A 25,759-nucleotide genomic window follows, 5' to 3' on the forward strand; every position below is an offset into this window, starting at 1 on the left:
GCTCGCCTGTTTCTTCAGGCCAATGGTGTCTCCGATGTGACTCGTGAGATGGGAGCATGACAGTAGCTTGTGCATCAGGAGTGGGAAATAATTGACACAACCCTCAACTCTCACAACCGTTTAAATTGCCCCCCTCCCTTATATAAAGATGGTTTTGGCATACGTGGCAAGTATTTTACCCATTTTCTGACCAAAAGTTTCAAATTGTCCAGAAAGAACTGGAAAACATATGTAAGATTCATGCCATCGTGCTGACCAAGTTCCACACTATTCTGGCAGACCGATTTTTAGAATAGCATAAATCCAATTTCAGCCGTTTGTTGGTCAAATTTTGACAAAAAATTCAAGGTGTCCAGAAAAAATGAAATAATTCTGTAAATTCAGCACTGCCATTCTAACAAATTATAGAATTTAATTTCTACCGTACTTTTAATATGTTTGTCAAGTGTGATTCTTTTTACTCGATTTGTCAGATTTTAAATACGTGTATGCGCGTCCCACGTGTCATGATGCCCAGCGTGTCGGTCAATCTAACGGCGTTGACATTTTGTGCAACGTTGGGCCTGATGGTGGGCCATCCCTATCGTAACCACGATCAATTTTATTTTATTTTTTTGAACGGGAAAGCCTGGACGGCTTTTATATTTCATGTGAGAAGACAGTTACATCATTAGCTAATGTATCTATGAGGAAGCCAGGAGGCTCCTCCATCCACTTTATAGTTCTAGTGGGTTCAGCAAACCTAGCTAGGGTATGAGCTACCATATTTGCTTTCCTTGGCCAGAAGGCAAATTGGATCAAACTAAAGTTCTTTGCGAGGAAGGAGCACTCTTCGTATACTGCCACCGCTGGTCCGACTGAATTGCCGTCGAGTAACATGGTGTCAATCACGTCCTGGCAATCAGACTCCACAATGATCTTTTGCACACCCACCTCGCTAGCCAGGATAAGTCCATCTCGCAGAGCTCTTTCTTCCACTGAACTGACATCTTTGACAAATGATATAGCACTACATGAACAGGCAATGAACTCTCCTTTATCTGATCGCAACACCGCCCCGGTGCTACCCGTCCCCAAGTCTTCAGAGAAGCCCACATCCACGTTAAGCTTGTAAAGACCATCAGCCGACCGTTGCCATCCATGTCGAACAGCACCTGGGCGCCTATTCCTTGCCCTGACAAAGTTCTTCACAAGTGCCGATATTGCATGCGCCGATCTGGGTGATTCAGCGATACGCTCACCATGAGTGAAACTCCTCCTTTCCCACCAGACATACCAGACCGTTGTAGCGATGAGTTCAGCACGGCCAACATCCGAAATATTTGGTTTGATGGTGCTCTTAGAGAGTATCAATTCAGATAAGACCCCACTCCCGTCTTGCTCCAGATCACAGACTTGATTAACCAAGCTCGAAAGCCCTAAAACCCTCCAAATTTCCTGCACTCTAGGGCACTGGAAAAAGGCGTGCTTTATACTTTCACAATCCATTGTACAGAGCGGGCATTGAGAGCTGGTCATGATGTGTCGATTTGCCAAAACCCCATAGCATGGTATAGCTCCTAGTAATGATTTCCATAGATGAATTTTGATCTTCGCGGGTAGCCTTAGCTTCCAAATGGTTCTCCAAATAGGGTTATTACCTGAGGAATGATTTGTGTTCGTCCTCCTCAACTTTCGCCCATGTTGGTTATCCCATTCTTGATGATACGCCGATTTCACAGAGAACATACCGCGCCTGTCTGGATGCCAGGAAACGAAGTCATCCATCATCCCCACCGCAAGAGGGATATTTAGAATGCGTTGTGCATCAATTGGCCAGAAGATATCCGTAATGAGCTCCTCATCCCATGATCTGTTGTCCACATATATTAGTTCAAAAACTTTGGTCAGCACAATGTTGCTTTGTGGAGTCATAAGTTTTTTGTTGGGGCTGCTAGGTATCCACGGGTCTTCCCAGATTTTAATGGAAGCTCCATCTCCCACACGCCATATGATGCCTTGTCTGAATGTTTGTAACCCACTCCACAAACTCTGCCACGTATATGAGCTCCCCTTCTTTAGGGTACAATTGAGAAGATCACCATCAGGGTAATATTTTGCTTGGAGCACCCTTGAACACAATGAATCCAGGTAACTTAGGAGCCCCCAAGATTGTTTTGCTAGGAGAGCTAGGTTAAAACAATGGATATCTCTGAAACCCATGCCTCCCTTCTCTTTCGGCACACACATTTTCCACCATGCAAACCAGTGCATGTGTTTCTTCTGCTCGTCATCACCCCACCAGTATTTTGACATTGCCGATGTAATTTCATTGCATATCTCCTTCGGTAGTTTGAAAACAGACATTGCATAAGAGGGGATAGCTTGTATTACCGCTTTAAGCAATGTTTCTCTCCCCCCCACCGAGAGAAGTTTCTCTTTCCACCCTCCGATCCTGCTCAGAACTCTTTCAACAAGATGTTGGAAACAATCTGATCGATCCACTCCTACAATTGGTGGCAGTCCTAGATATTTTCCGAGATAACTTCGGCCATAATATTAAGTGTGGTGCAGATCTCCACTCTTGCTTGGACTCGTGTGCATGGGTTGAAGAACAATGTTGATTTGGCCTCACTGACTAGCTGTCCCGAAGCCATGCAATACTCGTCAAGAACTTTCCGGAGGGATACTGCATTTGCTTGGTCCGCACGCATCAAGATTAGAGAATCGTCTGCAAAGAGGAGGTGGGATACTGACGGAGCATCTCAGCATACTTTTACCCCCGTGATGTTACCTGCCGTCTCTTCGAAAGCGATCATACTGGACAAACCTTCTGCACATATAAGGAACAAGTAGGGCGATAGTGGATCACCTTGCCGAAGGCCCCTCGTTGGGGCAAAAGGTTCCGAAAGCTCATCGTTAATACGTACTTGATACTTGACTGATGAGATGCATTCCATGATGAGGGCCACCCAGTCGGCTCTGAATCCTAGCTTGATCATCATTTTCTCAAGAAATCTCCATTCCACCCGATCATACGCCTTGTGCATGTCTAGTTTCACCGCACATGTTCCATACCCAGAGGTCTTCCTTTTGATTGCATGATAGGACTCGAAAGCTACAAGGAAGTTATCGGTAATGAGCCGGCCGGGAACAAATGCACTCTGGTTAGGCGAGATGATATCAGACTGAACCATTTTCAATCTCCCTGCCAGCACTTTGGATATGACCTTGTATAGGACATTGCAGAGACTAATAGGTCTGAATTGTGTTACAAATTCAGGGTTTTCCACCTTGGGTATAAGAACTATCGTTGTGTTATTCCATCCCCTTGGGATTTTCTTGGTTTGTATTGCCTGCAATACCTCATCAACCAGATCCTCCCCTATGATGTGCCAGAATCGCTTATAGAAAACATCATGAAGTCCATCAGGCCCAGGGGCTTTGAAATCACCGATGCTGTACAAGGCTTTTTTCACCTCATCTCTGGTATAGGGTTTATTCAGCTCCGTGTTCATCTCTTGTGTGACCCTAGGGTTTACTTTCTGAATAAGATTGTCATCATCCCCTTGTGCTCCAGCCGTAAAGAGAGTGAAAAAATACACAGAGATGTGCTCATGTATATCATCGAGATCCTCTACCCAATCGCCATTAGGCCCTTTGATTTTCATGATCGAATTGCGCTTCTTCCTGCCATTAGCTGCTCGGTGGAAAAAACCCGTATTTTGATCCCCTTTTGCAAGCCAATCTGCTCTACCTCTTTGCATCCAGTATAGCTCCTCTTTCTCGAGCATTTCCTCGATCTCAATATGGATTTTCTGCTGTTGGACTATTGCCTCGTCAGTTAACGGTCCCGACAATACAACATTCAGCTCAGCTTGCAACTTTCTTAGCTTCGACCTCGGTCCCTTCAGTGTATTTTTATCCCAATGATGTAGGTCAGCGTGCACCCCCGCAATTACATCGGCCAAGGGGCCTAAACCTTCGTCCTTCCTCTTATTCCACGCCGTCTGCACAGATGTTTTCCACGCTCTACTCTGCTAGCCACCGAGCCTCAAACTTCCGAGCCCCCGGTCTCTTCCTCTGCTGTAGTATCGTGCTATGTTCCGTATTAATTAGAATATGACGATGATCACACTTGTCATACTCCTCATTGGAAACCCCGTAGTCTGGGAACATATTAGCCCATCGCACGTTACTCACCGCTCGATCCAGACGTTCGCGGACATTTCCTCGGTGCCAAGTGAAGATGTCACCCAAATATCCTAGGTCATCCAGGCCGCAATCGGACAATGCATCACTAAAGCCCCGCAAGCATCGAATCGGTCGTGAAGCACCCCCTTCCTTCTCATAGTTGTGCAGAATTTCGTTGAAGTCACCCGCTACAAGCCAGTGGAGGCTTATCATCGCATGTAGCTGCCTTAGATAGTCCCAGGTGAGGTGTTTTGTTTCTCAACTAGGTTCCCCATATAGACCCGTGAATCGCCATCCATCCGGGGAATTCTCATTGATGCGAATGTCGATGAAGTTTGCATGTATCTCCAATGACGTGACTCCCAAGTTAGCTTGCCAAAGCATCAATAGACCACCACTTCTTCCATCGCTTTCCGATACTGCCATTTGATAAAAGCCCAGACGTCTCATCAGTTTACCTGCCTTCGCTTTGTTCAGATGTGCCTCAGACAAGAAAAGCACATGTGGTCTTACTCGCCCGTGGATCCCCACGAGCGCACGCACTGCCGCATGCTTCCGTATCCCGCGGCAGTTCCAACACAGTAGTTTCATTGCGTTCGGTCGAGCTCCTTCTCGGAGCTCGCCGATATCTGATGACTAGCATCCATGACGGTATTACATCCTGTTCTTGATCGCTTTGAGTCCTGAGACGACACATCGTCCTCCTCCTCCTCATCTACAGCAGGGTTAGCTTCCAGATCATCCCTTGGTATTGTTCCCACAGCCGCAACCTCCAAGAGGAGAGGCAACTTCGAGTTATTAGGCTCTGTCGTCGGCACTTCGTATGTTAATCTCTTTCGAGATTTCTCACCTTCATACATTGTCCCAACTCCAACTTTGTGTGGGCTTCTAGCATCATCCTGTAAGTCCTTCGCCAAAGGCCTCCCACTCTCAGCTCTGCCCTGGGGGTAAAGCTTACTTCCCCCCGTAGCCTGCTGCCTTGGTCCTTGAGATTGACCCCCCGATCTAGCGGCAAGAATCCAGTCACCCCAGGCCATGGCCTCTTTGTCGTGCTTCCCATTACCATGCTCCAAGAATGTATGACCCATATGTCCACATACGTAACAAAACAACGGCATTTTCTCATAAAGGATGGAGTAATAAACTTTCCGTTGATTTTTGGTTATAGAGACAAACCTCATCAGTGGTTCATTGACATTCAGCCTGACTCGGACCCTGACGATCCTTCCATTACCCCATCTAGGGTTTAGCATGACACTCGATACCTCCCCAACTTTCCTGGTCAACGAGCGTACCACCTGTTCCTTCCTATACATAGGAGGTAGGTCAACTATTTGGATCCAAACTGCCAGTTTATCCATCGCCACCTCGTCAAATTTTGTAAATCCATCGTATGGTTCCATCAAAACCCCATGGTCCCTGAAGAGCCAAGGTCCTTCTTCTGTAATCCTCTTCCAATCGCCCATGCAGTTTACCGTGATCGAGAAGAGATTTGCTCCTAGCGCGCTGAAGGTAGCCCCCTGTGCCAGGCTCCAGGCCATGCGCATGCTCTCATAGAACGCTTCCCGGGAGAAGGGTTTCTCGGTATGAACTTTGGCTATCACTATGAACTCCGCTCCCGCAGTCTCCTCCGGGAACTCCTCTTCGAAGTTGAGATCGTCCTCCTCTCTCTCTTGCAGATTCAGTTTTCCTATCAGATCATCCAGACCCATCGCCTTATCCGCCATGGTCGTGCTACTCGCCGAAGATCTAGAGCCCGACGTCGCCATAAACAGCGGCACAACTCCGGCACAGGTCACGATCTCTACCCTGGTGCGGTTATATGGATGTCGTACCCCCGCTCCGGAGGGGAGTTGTAGTCAGATTGCAAGCAGGAACCCTAGACGTTTCCGCCAGGGGAGATAAACCCTAGGCTGCCGCCAGGGGAGTTGCTCGGCTTCGATTCTCTTAACCACGATCAATTTTAAAGCATGTCATGATGCCCAATGTATCGGTCAATCTAACAGCTTTAACATCGTCAATTTTTTTTATTGTGTGCAACGTCAAGCCCGATGGTATGTCGGGTTAATCCTCCTTTTTGAAAAAAATCCCTACCATAACCACGATCAACTTTAGAGCATGTCAGTCATTGGTATAAATGTTCATCTCAGCAGCCAACAACACGTCATATAAGCTCTTTAATGAAGTGTATGCTAACCGTATATAAAATAACTAAGCGGGTTCACCAGACGAACTTGTGCCTGAACCGTTGCTTCAAGTTTATACGATTTCATTCTCTCTCTTCTTTTATTATACGTCATGTCATCAAAATCATTTATGTGACAATTTAACAACGATGATCACGTGACTATTAGAGATGCCCTTATGATGCTCATCGTGTTGGTCAATCTTACGAGTTGACATTCTGTGCAAAGATGTGCAAACAAATTCTTTAATTAGATTTTGTATTTAAGAAAAAATATTTTTAAGTCCAAAGGACCAAAAATATTCCATTGGTGTTACATATTTGATGTAAAAAGATGATTAGTTATGAAAGTGTGTGGACCATGTTACATTGTGGCACACTTGCGAACATTATCATTTAGGTTTTAGAAGACGGCTAGTCAAGTCTATAATTAGTAAGCTTTGAATTAATTAAAAAATAAATTAAAATAAATAATTTTAATTAAGCTTCTAAAATAATTTTGATAGAGGACAACTTATTTTTAGAGGAAAACATTTTAAATCAATGGTTGATTTCTCCCTCCAGTAAACCGCCTCTTTTTCGCGCCACATGTCCCAGTGAAGCCCACGCATCGCATCCTTTCCAGGCTTATCTCCTATGCAATCTTCCTTCTCCACATGTTTCTCCCTTTTCCCCCTTTTCTAGACGCAGACACAACAACGCCGTGATCTAGGATCTCGTCGTCGACCAGGGGAAACTGCAACGTGAGTCCGCCATGGCGGCGGATCTGCAGTGTAGCAAGTTGCACGCGACCCGTGGAGCCGGAGCCCATGGATACTGTGTTGGAGCCCCCCGGGGCTGCAATGGAGCTCGGCCGGAGTTGCCATGGAGCTTCGTCGAAGCCATCGGCCTGCGTTGGAGCTCCGCCGGGGCTGCAATGGAGCTCGGTCGGAGTTGTTATGGAGCTTCACCGGAGCCGTCGATTTTGCGTTGAAGCTCCGTCAGGGCTTCAATGAAACTCGGTTGTAGTTGTGATGGAGCTTCGTTAGACCTGTCGGCGCTGCATTGGAGCTCCGTCGGGGCTGCAACGGAGCTCGCCGGACGCCCTCGGTGCTGGGTTGAAACTCCGCCAAGGCTTCGCTACTGCAGTGAAGCTGTCCAGATCCAACGACCACCAACATGCTAATCCATAAGCTGAACACGTTAATCTTAAAAAAAAAACCATCCGGTGATTCGTAGCAGCCGTCCCCTATTTTGAAAGACAAGAAAAGAACCGACCCTTATCTGGGTTGAGAGGCCGTGGCCCCTGCTGAGCTACATGTAGCTCTGCCAGTGGACCCGAGCCGCGAGCTGAGTGGGGAACAATTAACACCACAAACGCGTGACCACGGATCGATTCCTCCCACAACCATTCTACGTCAGAAAGAAATAGAAAGAAAAAAAAAAGGTTCCCGGTTCGTGCTCACGGGCGATGATGGGCACGTACGTACGTTCGCAAGCCCGTTGCGTCACTCAACTGCTCCCAGATGCAGAGGCTTCATCATCTTCCGAGCCGGGAATATCTTGCTACCCCGCAAAAACAACAAAAAAAAAAAAAGAAAAGATTTTGCTACGGTTTTCAGGACCCGTCCGCTCGACAGGCGCGCGGGGACGATTCCGGAGACAGACGTGCGCTTCCCCGTGCCCACGCCATACCCGTGTCGCGCCTTTTTCTTTTCTCTTCTTTTTTTTCTCCTTCTATATCTATAATCATGGCAAGATGAGAAATCCCGTGAAGTTTTTTCCTTTACTTTATTATTATTATTATTATTGTTTCCAAAAAAAGAGAGCCAATAATTCCTCAACTAACCAACAAACAAATGAAGAAGCCAGCTCCGTTCAACAGCATCCAAGAGAGAAAGTGCCCCTCGTCCACTGCCAAGCGGGCCCGGCGAACGGACCGGCGGGCCCCGGCAGTCAGCGCCGGGCGTCCCCAACGTCCGCTCGGGAGGGAGGGAGAACGGAAGGCGGTTAGTTAGTTGGTTCGTTAGCGGGGATAAGACGAACTCCCCCCGCTAACCACGGCCAGTTGGGCGGGGCTAAACACAATCCTAATCCAACTACCGGTAAAAAAAAAAAATTCCTTCTCTGGGGCTATAAATAGGCGGCGCCCGATCGATCGACCGATCCCACACCGCCTCATCGCACCCTCCTTCCTGCTCGCCACGGCAACCAGTTCCCCTTCCAGCCAGCCAACCAACCACCCTCTTTGATCGATCGTTCGGCGGCGATGGCGGTGGATCTGACCCCGAGGCAGCCGGCAAAGGCGTACGGCGGCGAGGGCGGCGCCTACTACGAGTGGAGCCCGGCGGAGCTGCCCATGCTCGGCGTCGCCTCCATCGGGGCCGCCAAGCTCTCGCTCGCCGCCGGCGGCATGTCGCTCCCCAGCTACTCCGACTCCGCCAAGGTCGCCTACGTCCTCCAAGGTGCGCATATACACCCGTCCCTCCCACCAATCCGTCTCCGGGCTCGGTCGATCCGTGCCGGGCTGTTCCCACCCCGCTCTGTTCGGTCCCCCGGATTTCCGGTTCGTGCATGGCCGCGTGTTTGATCGATCGACTCTGTTTGGTTCCACTCTCTGGTTTGGATCGGAAGTTTACCTTTTGCCTCCATCAACGATGAAATCGTGCTGGTTGTTTAGTTTCGTCGGTTCAGTTTAACAAGAAAACAGATACTGTTGCTCTACTTTACCGAATTGTAGAAGGTCGCGGGTTAATCGATCTTAGTTGGGTTCGATCCGTTGTGTGGATCGAATGCAGTCAACAGATTGGAGTCTGTTGGTTTCAGTCTCTGGTTTAGATCGGATGCAGTTGTGGATCGGAATTGGGCAGACTCGTCGCTCTCGTGATTTGTCTGTCGGCTGCACGGTGTGATCACTTCTGAAATCGTGCTAGTTGTTTAGTTTCGTCAGTTCAGTTTAACAAAAAAAAAAAAAAGTAGTTTTGCAGTACTTGCTGAATTTTATATTGTAGATGGTCGTGGATGAATAGAATTTGTTGGTTTTAGTCTGTTGTTTATATCGAATGCAGTAATAGATTGGAATTGAGCAGAGTCGTCGCTCTCCTAGATTATATATCTGTCGAATACATGAGCTCAGAAATCATGCTATAATTGTTTAGTTTCGTCAGCTTAACTGTCTGCATCACATCCCACTCATCTGGAATCAATGACAACACTAGTTTGTTCACAGCTACTCCCTCCGTCCCAAAATAAGTGTCTCAACTTTGTACTAGCTCTAGTACAAAGTTGTACTAAGCTTGAGATAGTTATTTTGGGACGGAGGGAGTATATCTTATTCTAGTACTTTATTGAATTATTCTCGTTATCGTTTTGATTAATTCCCTTTTGTTTAAGAGGTCGTGATCGTTCATCTCTCTTTATCAATTCAGCATGCCATAATTGTGTCCCAGCCTGTTGTTTTATTTAAATCCTTCTCTGATGTCACAACTTGGGCATCCATGACGGCCCCTCTAGTTTTAACACAAGAAATTTGTGATGATCCATGTCTGTTAGGAATTTCGTTGCTTAAATAAACTGTTGAAGAAATTGCTCAATGCAGTACTTTTTATTATGATGCCACCGTATACTATTGTCACATCATCTGTTTTAGGAATTTTGTTGCTGTTAATTTTTATGATCAACTGTTTTGATCATTTATAGCATGTACAGAGTAACTATCCAAATATTTGCCCCGTTTGGTATTTCGTTGCAGTAATTATTGGTAGTAATTTGTTGGAACATTCTTTCACTGCTTGCCAACTTTTGACTGATGCTGGTTTTTATCCCTAATTGATAGGCAAGGGAACCTGCGGCATTGTGCTGCCTGAGGCCACCAAGGAGAAGGTGGTCGCCGTGAAGGAGGGTGACGCTCTGGCGCTCCCCTTTGGGGTGGTCACCTGGTGGCACAACACCCCCGAGTCTGCCACTGAGCTCGTCGTCCTCTTCCTCGGCGACACCTCCAAGGGCCACAGGCCTGGCCAGTTCACCAACTTCCAGCTCACCGGTGCCAGCGGTATCTTCACCGGCTTCTCCACCGAGTTTGTCGGCCGTGCCTGGGACCTCAAGGAGGACGACGCTGCCAAGCTCGTCTCCAGCCAGCCAGCCTCTGGCATTGTTAAGCTCTCTGCCGGGCAGAAGCTGCCGGAGCCGGTTGATGCTGACCGCAAGGACATGGCCCTCAACTGCCTTGAGGCCAAGCTTGACGTGGACATCCCCAACGGTGGCCGCGTGGTGGTGCTCAACACGGTGAACCTGCCCCTGGTGAAGGAGGTTGGGCTCGGTGCTGACCTTGTCAGGATCGACGCCCACTCCATGTGCTCCCCGGGCTTCTCCTGTGACTCAGCGTACCAGGTGACCTATATCGTCCGTGGCAGCGGCCGCGTTCAGGTCGTTGGCCCTGACGGCAAGCGTGTGCTGGAGACCCGCATTGAGGGCGGCAGCCTCTTCATCGTGCCCCGCTTCCACGTCGTGTCCAAGATCGCTGATGCCTCCGGCATGGAGTGGTTCTCTATCATCACCACCCCCAAGTAAGAATGAGTACCTGAAACTGGTTGCCAGCATTGCATTACTCTGTATTTCATGCATGACTTTCGAGCTAATGCTAATGATGTTGTATGTGTGCAGCCCGATCTTCAGCCACCTTGCTGGGAAGACCTCGGTGTGGAAGGCCATCTCGCCGGAGGTGCTGGAGGCGTCGTTCAACACCACGCCGGAGATGGAGAAGCTCTTCCGGTCCAAGAGGCTGGACTCCGAGATTTTCTTCGCCCCCAACTAGGAGCCATTCGTCGCGCATCGGCCGGTCGCCTTAGGCAGGAATAAATAAATTTTAGTTAGGAGATTGAAACTCTATGGGCGTGATTGAGTCTGTTGGTTGAGCTGCTGGTGGTTTTAATCGATCACCTCTGCGAATCTATCTTAGTTCCTCCTGGCAGAACAGAATGTTGCTGTCGGGTCGTCGTCGGTTAAATCGAGTGTGAGTGTTTGTTGCCGGCCGATCTGGGCTCAGAACTGATGAATGCAATCGACCGTTAAATTCTGGTGAAATTGTTTGCCTGTGTTGCTATATGCTGTTTAGTTTCTCCTTATTGGCGTGCTTCTTTTCTGTTTCTTCATAACTTCCTCTTTTGTGACTATTTCTTCACTTCTTCTGTTTTGAGATTGAAACTCTTTGAGCGTGGTTGACTCTGTCCGTTGAGCTGGTGGTGGTTCTGCCAATTTATCTTAGTTGTTATGCCCCTGGCAGTACAGAATGTTACTGTCAGGTCATCGTCGGTTAAATCGAGTGAGCATGTTTGTTGCCGTCCGAGCTGGGCTCAGAACGCAATCGATCGTTATATTCGTGTGAAATTGTTTGCCTGCTGTGCTATATGCTGTTCAATTTTTCCTTCTATGCTTCAATTTTGTGACTATTTTTCACTTCTTCTGTTTTGAGATTTAGAACACTTCTTTTTACACATGATCTTCATAGCAATTCTATTTTTATTTCCCATGCTGTCTTTGTGTGGCTTCAGTTTTTTTGGGTTGCCTCATGTTCATTCTGAGCAGGCCCCCACTTGTTAAAAGTACCCCTGTTTTATATTTCTTCAGTACGTGACTGCTCGAATGCTGTTTAATTACTCCTTGTTTGCCTGGCGTGCTTTTTTACTTCTGTTTCAACCTTTTGTAACTATTTCTTCAGAACATCTCCCGTTGGAATACAATATTAGGATTTGGAAACACTTTTCCTGATGCCTTTACTTGACTTCGGTTTTTGTGCAGGCGCCCACTTGTTGTTTTCAATTTCTTCAGTGCCTTTCTTTCTAATTCGAAAGAAAAACTTTGACATTATGTATCAGTCTACGTGATATACAAAAACTTTGAAGTTATAGCTTCCAGTTGCTTGTTTTGGCAGATCCAAAATATATTTTCCACAGGTTCACATCAGTGGGACGATAAACTACGCCCACATGCTGCTAAATAACCTGATCTTGAGCTTTCGGCGACCAAATCATGCTTGGACTTGGTTGTACAAAACTGATAAATTTTAACCAGCGGAACTGCAGAAGTGATGGATCAACACGCCGTGCTTGTCTCCTAGAGCCGTTTGCTCACTCCGGTCGACATGGAGAAAGACGCGGTGCTGGTGTGCACGGTCCTGGGCTTCCTCGGCTCGGTCGCGGTCACCATCGGCTTCGTCGCCGACTCCTACAGCTCCAAGGCATGGATCGAGCATCACAATTCTCATTTCATCAGCTCGATCGTACTCATCTGTTCTGTGCTAGCTGAGCTTGCTTGGGTGTGTGTATGTGTATGTGTAGTCCGTGGAGTACGACGGGACGAACTGCGTGTACCGGAGCCCGCCGGCGACCGGGCTCGGCATCCTGGGGGTGTTCCTGGTGTTCATCAACCAGGTCATCGTCGCCGCCTACGCCAGCGGCTGGTGCGTGTGCCTGTGCTGCTGCTGGACCAAGCGGCGCCGGCCGGCGCCTCCTCCGCCGTCCAAGCGGCGCAGGCTCGGCATCATCCTCTCCATCTTCTCCTGGTCCGTTAGCCATAACTCTCTCTCTCTATCTCTCACCGAGTTGACGAGTCTAAAGACGTACAAACCGACGTGCTCTCGCTGTGCAGGGCTCTAACGATCGTGGCAATGGCGATGTTCATCGTCGGCGTGACGGAGAGCTCGCGGGAGGAGGCGCCGATCTCGAAAACCCCGACCTCGTACGCGTGCAGGGAGCCGGGGACGGTCGGGAGCTTCCCGACGGCGTCCCTCTCCTCGCTCATCGCCGTCGTGCTCGGGATCGCGTCCTACGTTCTGCTCGAGACGGCCGCGCCGTCCCACACCCCGCCCGACGGGCTGTTCCGCCTGGAGGTCGCCGGCGGCGCGAGCGGTTCGGCGCAGCTTCAGACTACTGGACCCACGGCCGGTGCTGATCAGGAAGCGGAGCATATCTCGCTGGCCACCGCGGTTTGAATTTGAAGGAGTGAGTGACAATGTTGGGTTCTTTCAGCGTGTATATATATCGTGTCAAAAACTTGAAAGTGCACTCCACAATATATACATGCAGTTGTTTTCCAGTAGATGAAAGCAGATTTAATAGACTGTAGATGGAGGATGCATGTGGCACGAGCATAGGAAGCACTGTGATATCGGCGACGACTCTAATGGAGCAAATATATATGTAGGTCTCGTCGGAAATCGAAAATTGGTATTGGATTCCGGGCGCCACTGAGCCCTTTTTTTTCTTTTCGAGATTTTTGAAAATACACGCTACATGAACTGAAGAAGCACTGCAATCATGGTGGCCGATATAAGTTGAAACTGGTCACAAACTCGTCTCTACTCCTAAAAGAAGAGTTGATAGCTTCTTACCCGGGTTTTTTGTCTGGTTTTATTTAATCCTACCTTTCATCACCCTCTTTCATTGATTTATTTTGTACTTTTCATTAAAAAATTTAATAAAATAATACAAAAATAGGTAAATAATAGGTAAATAAAACAAAATAAAATATTCCTCAATGTGCCGCTATTTATTGTTATCATTATCTTGGAAAAATCTAAACAACACACGGTGCATAGTCGTTTTCCCATGTGGCGGCTGATGGGGGAGAGCGCCCTTTGCAGCTTTGTGTTTTATACTTGCTTTGGCAGGTGCTGATACAATTTAATCAATTAAATAATAGGTAATTAAGAATTTAGAGATTATATCATGTATGTGAGATCACCTTCTGAGAAGACAGACATGATAATTTTCTTCATAAACTTTCAAAACAAAATAAAATATTCCTCAATGTGCCGCCATTTATTGTCATCATTATCTCTACTATTAAATGACAGTTACAACTTTCGTAATACAAAAAGAATGATATATTTCTTATCTTACCAAATTGTATATATATTTATATTATCGAATCACATATATCTCTATCCCTAAAAGGAGAGTTGTTAGTCCGGTACACACGATTTATTTTTGCATACACAATCTATTTTTGCCTCCACATCCAACATCACCCCGCCGCGTCGACTTTTCCCTCTTATATTTTTTTTCTCTCATTCGTTCACCTCTTCATCCCTCCTCATTGGTTTATTTTGTATCGATGTGTGCACGCCGAGACCCGTCCTCATGGGTTCAAATATTCCAACTCAATCAAATATTCGGTTTCCTTCACTTACCCATGCATCCACTGTACTGTCCTTCCTCATCATATGTTAATTTTGGTTTCTTTTTTGACAAGGATATGTTAATTTTGGTTTCGTTCAACCCTCCTCCATCTCCACCCATTTTGTTCCGTCGCTCGATCTAGAACCCTGTGTCTTTTTCACGTGGCCGCAATCATATATCTAGCGCCAATGGCTTCCCGGGAAGATAACCCTCTGTTTGTTCTAAAGCAGCATGGTGTGGGCGGGCACAACGAATGGAGGCGGCTCATGGATGTGTTGGGATAGCGGATTGAGAGCACGTGTGGAGCCAACCCGAGTAGGCAAAATTAACAAATTTAACCTAAAAACCAAACTAATTCAAAAACTGAACTATGTATGAAAAAAATTCACCCAACTGATCCTTTTATGTGACGCCTTTGTCTTAGGCGCCACACTATGCTGTGTGGTGCCCGATGATGCCCGACGCTAAATTGTGTGACGTCTGAGACCTAGTGTTGCGTCTAAGTCATAGGCGCCACACTATACTGTGTGGCGCCTAAGACAAAAACGTTACACAGTGTAGTGTGACGTCTGACTGTCGGGCGTCACACACAGGACTAGCCCTGGTGTATGGCCGGCGGGACGATGACCTAGGGCCCACGCAGAAGGGGTCCATAATATAATATGTATATACAATATAGCTTATTAAAAATATATAAAAATACAAAATATAAGAAATTAGATGGCTAAGCCCGCGATCAATTGCTACACACACGCCGTAGGATCGTTTTCAATGGTCGCCTCGAAAAAACCTGTTCGCGGCTTTGTCTTCCGGTCGCCTCGACGGCTCGAGGCCTCATCTCCAATGCCCTCATCAAATGGATCGTCGGCTTACATTACTGCGGCGTCTCGGCTGGCTTGTCACCGCTGCATGCATCGGGGCGCCGACCGACCGGCAGTCCGGCCATCCATCCATCAGCAGACAACATTATTGCGCAGCAGTGCAGGGCGACGTCTTGATCTAACACCTGCATCCGAAGCAGGCAAGCAGCGTTGGAGACAAGTATTCTGCATCTGTACGAGGAGAAGGAGCGTTGGAGACAAGTATTATTGCATCTGTACGAGGCCCCATCCATCCATCTGCGTGATTCCGGCATCTGTACGCGGCTCCATCCATACATCAAAATTCAGAATCAGAAGGAGTAATCAACAGCAGAAACAGCGTCATCCATCCATCCAGTAGTCCATCCATCCATCTTTATTTAGTAATTCAAGTACTTTTCCATGTATGTCTAGGGTTTTAATCATTTAATGTATAAATTCCTAATTCTTTGTATCCTTTATTCCTATTTGCATCCTCTATTTCTCTAAACTGAAACTACTGAAAAATTATTTGAGGTCTACTATGTTGCAAGATAGATTGAATGGTTGGTTATGTGCTGCATTGAGAAGGATATCTTGGACAATGATCTTGATTGTGCCTTTAATGACTTTACATCAAGAAACGCCTTAAGAAACTTTTTCTGAAGAATTAAATTATTATTGTTGTTGATGGAGTCAGTCAAAATTTTGTTCTTATTTAAGGTAATCATGTCATTTTAGTTTCATTTCTCTATCTTTTTAGTATCACTATTGTCGATTTAGTAAGTTAAATTTTTTATTATTATTATTGTCCTGAAGTCAGTCAATCATTATAGTTAAATTTTAAATTAAAAATATATGGTCTTAGAACATAAGGGTCCATGTCATTAAGTTCGCTTAGGGCATCCCGAAACATAGGACCGGCCCTGATCACACAAAAGGATTAGCTGGGTGAAAAAATTTCAAACATAGTTTAGTTTGTAAAATGTTTTGGCTCCTGAATCAAATTTGTCAAATTTGCCACCGAGTAACCAGATCGCCGCTGGGAGACATGTCATCCAAGTGGTCACCGGCTCCTATCGCGTGTGGTGTGTGGGAGGCCTCTCTGGTGCACAACCGTCTGAGGTGCGTCCGTGCTGCGGGGAAGCCTCGCTTTCAGACACATCTCCATGGATCACACCATGGAGGAGTGGCTCTGTAAGAGCATGGTTAATAGTACAGCCAGCTGTTGGTTATATGATATTGACACATCATCTATAGTCAAGCTTATAGCCCGCAAGTACAATATGTTGATGTAAATAAGTACTACTTTATTGAAACAAGGCCCATCATCCTCTCTCACATAGTGTCTAGAAACACGCGTTACAGCCGGCTGTTAGTTTGTAGCCCGCTTATCTTCTTTCTCCTCTTCTCTTTTTTTCAACTCATCACAAATATATTATTTTAAGTCTTACAACCCGTCTACGTTATTCTATTGTACTTGCTTTAAGGACGACAGGTAGGCAACACCGTTGGAGGGATCCCACGCGGCATGAAAGCCACGTCCATCACTATGGCCACCGAAGTAATTGCCTCTTCTTTCCTGGAATGATTGCATTCACGACCATGTCATTGTGGATCCTAGCTCTTTCCTACATGTGTAGCCTGTGCGTTGCATAGAGCTTGGAGGAAGTGTGTGCCTCCACTTGTCTGTCTAGGGAACCATGTCTAAATTATTATTATTCAATACCACTCATCAATACATGTGAGTTGGGCAAGAACTTTTCGCGATTGCACTAGTAGAAAAAACCTTATAGGTAGGACCCTATTAGTAGCGTTGTAATAAAGCATGCGCTGCTGCTACTTAGTAGTAGCGCTGGCTCGGCCAAGCGATATTGTAAGGCCTTAGCAGTAGTGGTGGAATTGTAAAAAACGCTACTGCTAAACGGGGCCCAACGAGCCCACGAACGGTAGTAGTAGTAGCACACTAGTGGAGAATCAGGCAATATTCTTGGTTCGTAAGGACCTTTAGTGCCTGTTCTGCAACCGACACTAAAGGGTGGGGACTAAATCCCCCCCCTTTAGTGCCGGTTTGTCATGAACCGGGACCGAATGCCGACCACGTTGCACGAGCCTGCCCCGGGGGGCTGGGGGCCTTTAGTCGCGATTGGTTGGTTACACCCACCAACCGGGACTAAAGGGTTTAGGGGTTTTGGGTTTTTGGTTTATTTTTCCTTTTAATTTTGTGTTTTCCATTTAATTCTTTCATTTTAAACATATTTTACGCTATTACATATTGTATATGTTATGCATATATAAAAATAGAATTTTTCGTAGAACCGATCATATATATATCATCGAATTTCTCGCACGACCATTCACACATATACATGTATATATACAATTTCTCAGACAATTTGCAGATATTACGTGGAGACATTACATCTTGTAATGGTATTCTCCTTTGGGATCTATGACCTGGTCGAGCAAAAATTTGATGGCATTAGGTTTGATGGCATCGATGTTGTACATTACGCGAGCCGGCAACATTTTGGCCGGGCCTCGAACTGCCCTGCTGCTTGTAGAAGATTTGCTCGATCCAGAGGGCTAAAAGAAGAAAGATCGATTTGCCAATATATAGATACAAATCAATTGAAACATATGATGATCACAAGATGCCTTATATAAATATACCTCGTCGGTGTTTGTTATTTCAAGAACAACATTTCCTTCGTTATCATTGTTCTGGACTTCATCTATTCGTTGGTATTCATCGAACATCATACAATCACCGGTATTGTTCAGATATTGCGAGCCATCATCTTCTTCATTCTCATCTGGTATTGGGGAGCATATGATCTCGAACAGGTCCTCTTCTCCTTCTCCGCCGGTATTGTCCATAGCATTCGAGAACAAATTCTATGCAAATTTAACATTTTTAAATGCTTGGATTGTGTTTTCTTATATACGAGGAACCTTTAGTCCTGGCTAGGAACAAGGTTCAGAATCATAACGGATTCTCTTAACTTTTAAGGGATTTAACAAAATTGCGCCATTCCGGTTGTGCAGAAAATGGTCCATATTTTTCGTGATCTCATCTATCCTTCTATATGTCATGTTGTCTAGTCTCAAAGGATTCAAGAAAACCATGGCTTCATCATTAGCCGGAAGTAACAAACACATGATGGTACGAAGCTCTCCAAAGTTGTTTTGGAATGTAGTTCCTGATAGGATAATTAGCTTTTTGGTACGAAGTTCACCAAGAGCCTTTCGAATATCGCTATTTGGAAGGCCTTTGTTGAACTTCGTACCAAAAAGCGAATTATCCTATCAGGAACTCCATTCCAAAACAACTTTGAAGAGCTTCGTACCATCATGCGCCTGTTACTTCTGGCTAATGATGAAGCAATAGATATCTTCAATACTTTGACACAAGACAACATGACATATAGAAGCTAGCTAGGGTACGTAGATGAGATCAGAATTTTTTTGGATCAACTTGTGCACATCCATAATGGGGGCATTAATTCTTGATAAATCCCTTAGTAAAGGACTAAGAGAATCCCAAATGCTACAAATCACCAGTTCATAGCTTGGGCTAAATCCCCACAGAAAACTTACTAGCATGAAAGTAATAGGACAAGAAAATAATAACAGAATCTCAGACTTAGTAAAAATCACAGATTTTCTCTTGCTGCAATTTCCAACAGAATAACAACTTTGACAAGGAATAAAACTATGATGTAAAGTCCTATGAACAAACTTGTGGCACCAAGTTGTAGAGGGGTTCAACCACTACAATTCATGCCATTGGTGCAACCACCAAAGAGTAACACATCCCTGGAAACCATGGTCACAACATGGAAAGAAAACAACAGTCATGTTGGCTTGTGCGTCCCTCGGGCACCGTGTTGCATCAATTCCGACTTCCAAAATTCACATATATTCCAAAAAAACTCCGTAAATTTTTATCGCGTTAGGAGCCCGTTTGATATGGAATTTCTGCGAAACAAAAAACACACAAAAATCAGAAATTGCCACTGGGCACTCGATAAGTAAGTTAGTCCCAAAAATTAATATAAAATGTTGCCGAAAGTATATGAAAGTTGTAGAATATTGGCATGTGATGATGAGTTGATGGATATACTTCTCGCCCCTCGTTGGTTACCCAAGTGGAAGGTGGAGATGTAGTCAGCAGCTGATTTCCCTTACACGGGGACTGTAAGGTTTATGGAACCAGGAGGACTCTGAGGATCAACAAGTAGGTGTCCGTTGCTCTGGCGCTAGCAGAAGACGTGAAACTGCACACATAACAAGTAACTTTGCTCCCAATGAGTTCAGAGAGGTTGTTAATCTCTCCGGCCTTGTAGTTTGCAAAGGATCAAAACACAAGCGGGAATAGCGAAAGTGATTGCAACGAAAAAGTAAATAAAAGCAGTAAATGATGGAGGTGTAAACAATGATGGTAATATGGACCAGAGTCCCATGATGTTCACTAGTGATGTCTATCTCCCAAAAGACGATAAACAACTATACTGGGTAAACAAATTACAGCTTGGCAATTGCCAGAATTATAAACGCACCGCAATGCTAATCATGCTACTAGAAAGTTAGAGGCTCAAAAGTAATGGGCAGTACGCCAAGACAAGTAGACCGTTTATCCATCAACATCTACTCTCTAATCATCCACCTTGAGATATCTATCCAGAACATCTCGCTGGTATTAAGTTGCGAGCCCCACCCAAAGTGTAAACTCAAAGCAATGGACAACTGCATTAACGGACTTTGCGTAAGGTAAACAATCCTTGCAACCGTGGTCACAAGCACCATTGTTTTCTCCCTGGTGGCAACAGCACATCCCCTAGTCTCATGTTTCTGTCACTCAAGCTGAACATTAGGGGGCATGAACCCACAATCATGCATAACGCTCCCTCTTGGAGTTACAATCTACTAATCGGCCCAAGCAATAAAAACAACAGAGAACATGCATGAATTACTCAAGAACATAATATAAAAGGAGAACCAAATATATAACTCATCACAATCTGAACATAATCTCATAATCCATCGGATCCCAGCAAACTCGGCATAGCAACAGCAGGTAAGTTATATAGATGCCTTGGTCATGTAGGGCAACTCACAAGGGCTAAGCATTGAAGCACAAGATTGGAGAGAAGACATCACATAACTACTGGTCATGGACTCATGGTCCAAGGAGGACTACCCACGGCACGTCCGGGAAGCATCCATGGTGGTGGAGAAGCTCCCGGAGGTCAATCCTCCCTCCGGTAGGGTGCCGGGAAGAGGTCTTCTGGCGCTCCCGATCTCGGAAGCGCTGTGGTGGTGGAACGGTGGAGAAATTCGCGATTTTGGATATATCTCTAGGGTTTTCCGTCCGAGGGGTAAATATAGGCCAAAGGAGGGCGCCACGGGGTGGACCCTCCACCCAGGCGGCCTGGTGGTGTGGCCAGGAGGGGGGCCGCGCAGGGTGGCTGCCTGGGCAGGGTCTGGCTCCCCTCTCGCCCACCTTGATGCTTCGTGAAACTTCCGTCACGCTGATTTTTATATATTTTTCTCGGAATTTTTGAGGCTCTGAGAAATTGGGGTAAAGTCCCTGCAATTAAAAGACATCAGCAGACAGAAACTGGCACTGGGTGCACTGAGTTAGTAGGTTAGTCCAAATATGTGTAAAAAGATATAAAAATGTAGCAAAACATATAATAATGTCACCCAAAAGAGCATGGAACAAACAGAAATTACAGATACATTTGGGACGTATCAACATCCCCAAGCTTAATTCCCGCTCGTCCTCGAGTAGGTAAATGATAACACAAATAATTTCTGTGGTGACATGCTAACACACATATAAGAACTTCAAATGAAAGCAAGTAAGATATGCAATTCAAGTCAAGACAATAACAAGCAAGAGTCTATATCTAGTATTGAAAATAGCAAAGTAAGAACATAAAGGTGCAAGAGCTCTCGCTGTCCGTGACTCGAAAGTCTCCAAATGGTGTTTGCGTGCAAGAAGTGGGAGATGGGTTTAGAGCATAAAAATATTATATAGTTTAATTGAGAACTCAATCTAATAAAACTTCACACTTGGTCTCCTTCGAAATCTTATTTTGACTCATCCCCAGACCACTAGTCAGGCACAAGTCAAAATGATCCTCTCCCTTTTGACATTGAGCACTCATGCAATGGATGAGCGCAAGCAAGATATGTTGGCACTTAGGATGACAAAGAGAATAATGATGGGGGAAGGAAGACAAAAAGGGTGTGAAAGGCTGATACGTCTCAAACGTATCGACTTTTCCAAACACATTTGCTATTGTTTTGGCCTCATTCTTGCATGATTTGAATGAAACTAACCCGGACTGACACTTTTATCAGCAGAGCTGCCTGTATGGTTTTCTTGTGTGCAGGAAAATGAATATTTAGACGTCTTGGAAAAATCCCATAAAAAGAGAGAAAATCCATGCACCGGGACGGACCATGGGCCAGAAGATGGGCCAGAGGGGAGCCACAGGGCCCCCAAGCGACCAGCTAGCGCGGCCTGCCCCCTGGCCACGCCGGGAGGCCTCCTAGGCAGGGCCCACCCCCTCTGGTGCCCTACTTTGGCTCCTATTTTTACCCGTGATGAGGAAATTCCAGAACATGACTCGTTTTGCAAGTTCTCTACGCGGAGCCGCCGCCACCCTCGGTTCTTATTCGGGAGAGCTAATTTGGAGGCTGTTTTGGCCTCTGGAGAGGGGAAATCGTCGCCATCGTCATCACCATCACCACTCCATCATCCTTCCATGGCTTCTCCCATCATGTGTGAGTAATTCCCTGCTGTAGGTGAAGGGGATGGGAGAGATTGGATGAGTTAGATCTTGTAATAGTTTGTCGGATTGTTGGGGGCATGTTGCTTATCATCTACTATGGTGTTTATCATCTTTGCTACTATTTGTTACTCTTAATGCTTGTCACTTTGGGCCCGAGTGCCATGATTTCAGATCTGAATTCATTATGTTTTCATGAATATATTTGTGTGCTAGATCCTATCTATGAGTAGTATGCACCTATTATAGTCCGGAACCGGCGACCCCAATGGTGACAGCTTGGGACACCAAAGGGGATAGGCTATAGTTTGAGGACTCCATGTATCCATTGATTGTTAATGCTTTGTTCCAGTGCTCTTTGATAGGAGCACCTTAATCTCCATAAGTTCCTTTTGGCCCCGTTGATAGCGGGATGGTAGGACAAAAGATTTTGTGCAAGTTCTTATTGCAAGCACGCACAACTACCTCGGGATACATGCATAATGTTTGATATATGCCTAGATGATCATTACTTTTCTATGTGCCTTGCCCCAAGTGAAATACATGATATCTCTCATCCTTGACCAACCATCCATCTCCTTAGCCTACAGTGTTTTAAGCCTACTAGTTACAAGTTACTTTACTTTAGCCGTTTTACTTTTGTTGCTTTGCCACTTTTATTTCCCTTGCCAAGCAAGTATCTTTCAGGTGCGTTTGAATTGACAACTCAACGGTTAAAGCTTATAAATATTCTTTGGCTCCCCTTGTGTCGAATCAATAAATTGGGTTAACTTACCCGCGAAGACTGTTGCGACCCCCTACACTTGTGGGTTATCAACACCTTTTTCTGGTGTCGTTGCCGGGGAGCATAGCTTTATTTACAAATCTACTTGGAGTTATTTTGCTTGCTGCGATTTATTCACTATGGGTAAGAAAGGAGACCCCAAGGTTCCAATTTTACCATCCACTACGAGAAAAGGTATTGTTCTCAGCACTAGCGCTACACTTGATTCACCTTCCGTTATGAGTAAGTTTGCTTCACCACCACCACATGTTGCTTCTACCGAGTCTGTCACTATGCCTGATACTTTTGATGATGCCTCTACTACTATTGATGAGCCTGGTTTACTTGGTAATTTTATTGAGTCTCAGATTGCTAAGGCTGCTAAGCAGTCTGGACTTGAACTTCGTGTCACACGCTACCCCATTGGTAGATCTTTTGGTTACCCATACTTGAGTGGTCTCAAGGAAAGAATTCTTGATGATGATTATATTGAACTGATGATGATTTATGCAGGGAGCTTACAGAGTGTGCTGACTCTGACCCTGCTTCTGTTAAGAAGCTGCTTGAAAAGCATTCTATGAGGAACAAATTTACTCCAGATCCTAAATTTGCTTCGTTTCCTATTTCCATTGAGGGTGCTGATTTTGATTTCTTTGTTGATCTTTCACTTATATCCAGAGTTGAAGCTGACCCTTTTATGGCAGAGAAAATGACGATGCTATTGCACACCTTATCAAACTCACTGAGTTGGGTGGCTTATTCACTACAGAGGACAAGAAGAGAACTTATTATGTTACTAAGCTACTTCCTTTCTCTTTGAAGGAAGATGCTAAAGCATGGTATGATGCACTACCATGTGGTTCCATTAAGAGTCCTCAAGATTTAGCTCAATCTTTTGTTGCTAAATATTTTCCTGCTCATAAGCAACATGCTGCTTTACAAAGAATTGATAACTTTAAACAATTGCAGGATGAGCACCTCCCTAAAGCTTGGGGGAGGTATTGCACTTTGCTTAAGGCTAGACCGATACATGGAATCCCTAAGAATGAATTGCTTGATATATTTTATGCTGGTCTAACCAATGAATCTAGAACCTATCTGGATAGTTGTGCTGGTTGTGTTTTCAGGGAAATAACACCGGACGATGCCGAAGAATTAATGGGCAAGATAGCTAAGAATCATGATGATTGGTCCGTTCTTGAACACCCTCCATCACCCAAGAAGAGAGGTATGCTTTTCTTAAGTCTATAAGTTATGCAAGAAGCCAATAAGTCTATGAAAGAGAGAGGTATTAAAGCTGAAGATGTGAAGAATCTACCTCCTATTGATCAATTATGCGAGCCTACCACTCACCCACCTATGGTAGAGGTACACTCCCTTTTACAATTCAATGCAAGTGACGTACCTCATGGTAAGCCTCCTGACCAATGTTTAGATGAGCTTGATAGTTTCATTGTCATGAAAAATCACTTTAATGAGAGGATTCAAAGCCAATTGCATGATAATTCCCTTGCTATCAAAAGTTTGCTTGATGTTTTAAGTATAACTGTTAATGATGTTAAAGGTCATGTTAAGCTTTTTCATATGGTTCAAACTCAGCTTGAACAAATTTCTAATGTGTAAAAAGATTTGCTTGCTAACAATGCCAAACAAGTTGATACGCAGGCTTGTGGTATAAAGGCCCGAGGAGGTACACATACCCAGGACCCCCTTTATCCGGAAGGGCATCCAAAGAGGATCGAGCAAGATTCTGAATTGCAGGAAGAAGACATTGTCAGCTCCCCGAAGAAGAATAAGAAACATAAGGAAGTTGACAACTCCAATGATTCCATAATTGATGAAGAACCTATTGTTGATCCTAATAGTATATCTATTTCTGATGATGAAACTGAAGATGGTGTTGAACTTGATAAAGATAATGAAAAGATTGATCCTCCTGAGATTCGAGAAGAAGAAGCACCCGACAAGCGTAAAGGTATACTAGAGAAGACTTTGTTGCAAGAATAATGGGAAGGAAAGAGAACCATGGGTACAAAAATCAATGCCCTTTCCAGGTAAGTCTTTCAAAACTAAAGAAGAAGAGCATTACAATAAATTTTGTAAATGGATGAAACCTCTTTTTCTTCAAATTCCTTTTACTGATGCTATTAAGTTGCCTCCGTACTCAAGGTATATGAAAGATATTGTTACTAACAAAAGAAAAGTTCCTAATGAGGCAATATCTACTATGCTTGCTAATTACTCTTTCAGTGGTAAGATTCCTGAGAAGCTTGGTGATCCAGGTATACCCACCATTCCTTGCTCCATAAAAAATAATTATGTGAGAACTGCTTTATGTGATCTTCGTGCAGGAGTGAGTGTTATGCCTTTCTCTCTTTACAAAAGGCTTTGTCTGGATAAACTAATCCCTGCATATCTCTCTCTTCAAATGGCTGATAAGTCAACAACCGTTCCTGTAGGTATTTGTGAGGATGTTCCCGTTGAAGTTGCTAATTGCTTGATCCTTACTGACTTTGTTGTGCTTGACATGCCCGAGGATGGGAGCATCTCTATTATTCTTGGTAGACCTTTTCTTAACACCGCAGGTGCTATTATTGATTGCAATAAAGGAAATGTGACTTTCAATGTTAATGAGAAGGAGCACACGGTATATTTTCCGAAGAAGATTGATAAAAGGCATGGCCTTAGTTCTATTGAGAATATTGAGACCGTGAAGGTTGGAGAGTGGGATTGTCCTCTATATGCGCACCACAAATACAAAACCATTATGGTGGGGACAATATCCATTGAAATAAAGGTACCATGATTGCTTTATAAGAAGTGAAACTTTTTTCTCAATA

General features: G+C 45.1%; 2 protein-coding genes across 2 annotated transcripts; both read left to right on the forward strand.

The window, feature by feature from the left end:
• The first annotated feature begins 8,301 nt into the window (after positions 1–8,301).
• LOC123452028 (legumin A-like) lies at positions 8,302–11,419 on the forward strand. The gene is made up of 3 exons (XM_045128635.1): positions 8,302–8,802; positions 10,173–10,902; positions 11,000–11,419. Exons 1-3 carry the CDS (start codon positions 8,607–8,609, stop codon positions 11,148–11,150), a joined length of 1,077 nt encoding a protein of 358 aa, XP_044984570.1. The 5' UTR covers positions 8,302–8,606; the 3' UTR covers positions 11,151–11,419.
• A 1,390-nt stretch (positions 11,420–12,809) lies between these two features.
• LOC123452127 lies at positions 12,810–13,339 on the forward strand. Its single transcript, XM_045128753.1, has 2 exons — positions 12,810–12,896; positions 12,983–13,339. Exon 2 carries the CDS (start codon positions 13,002–13,004, stop codon positions 13,323–13,325), a length of 324 nt encoding a protein of 107 aa, XP_044984688.1. The 5' UTR covers positions 12,810–12,896; positions 12,983–13,001; the 3' UTR covers positions 13,326–13,339.
• The last annotated feature ends 12,420 nt before the right edge of the window (positions 13,340–25,759 follow it).

This window comes from Hordeum vulgare, chromosome 1H, assembly GCF_904849725.1.
Source record: "Hordeum vulgare subsp. vulgare chromosome 1H, MorexV3_pseudomolecules_assembly, whole genome shotgun sequence".
NCBI classification, from domain to species: domain Eukaryota; kingdom Viridiplantae; phylum Streptophyta; class Magnoliopsida; order Poales; family Poaceae; genus Hordeum; species Hordeum vulgare.

Coding starts and splice junctions, on each gene's coding strand:
- LOC123452028 (XM_045128635.1), top strand. CDS start 8,607: ATGGCGGTGGATCTGACCCCGAGGCAGCCGGCAAAGGCGTACGGCGGC. Junction 8,803..10,172: donor GGTCGCCTACGTCCTCCAAG/GTGCGCATATAC, acceptor CCTAATTGATAG/GCAAGGGAACCTGCGGCATT. Junction 10,903..10,999: donor TCTATCATCACCACCCCCAA/GTAAGAATGAGT, acceptor GTATGTGTGCAG/CCCGATCTTCAGCCACCTTG.
- LOC123452127 (XM_045128753.1), top strand. CDS start 13,002: ATGGCGATGTTCATCGTCGGCGTGACGGAGAGCTCGCGGGAGGAGGCG.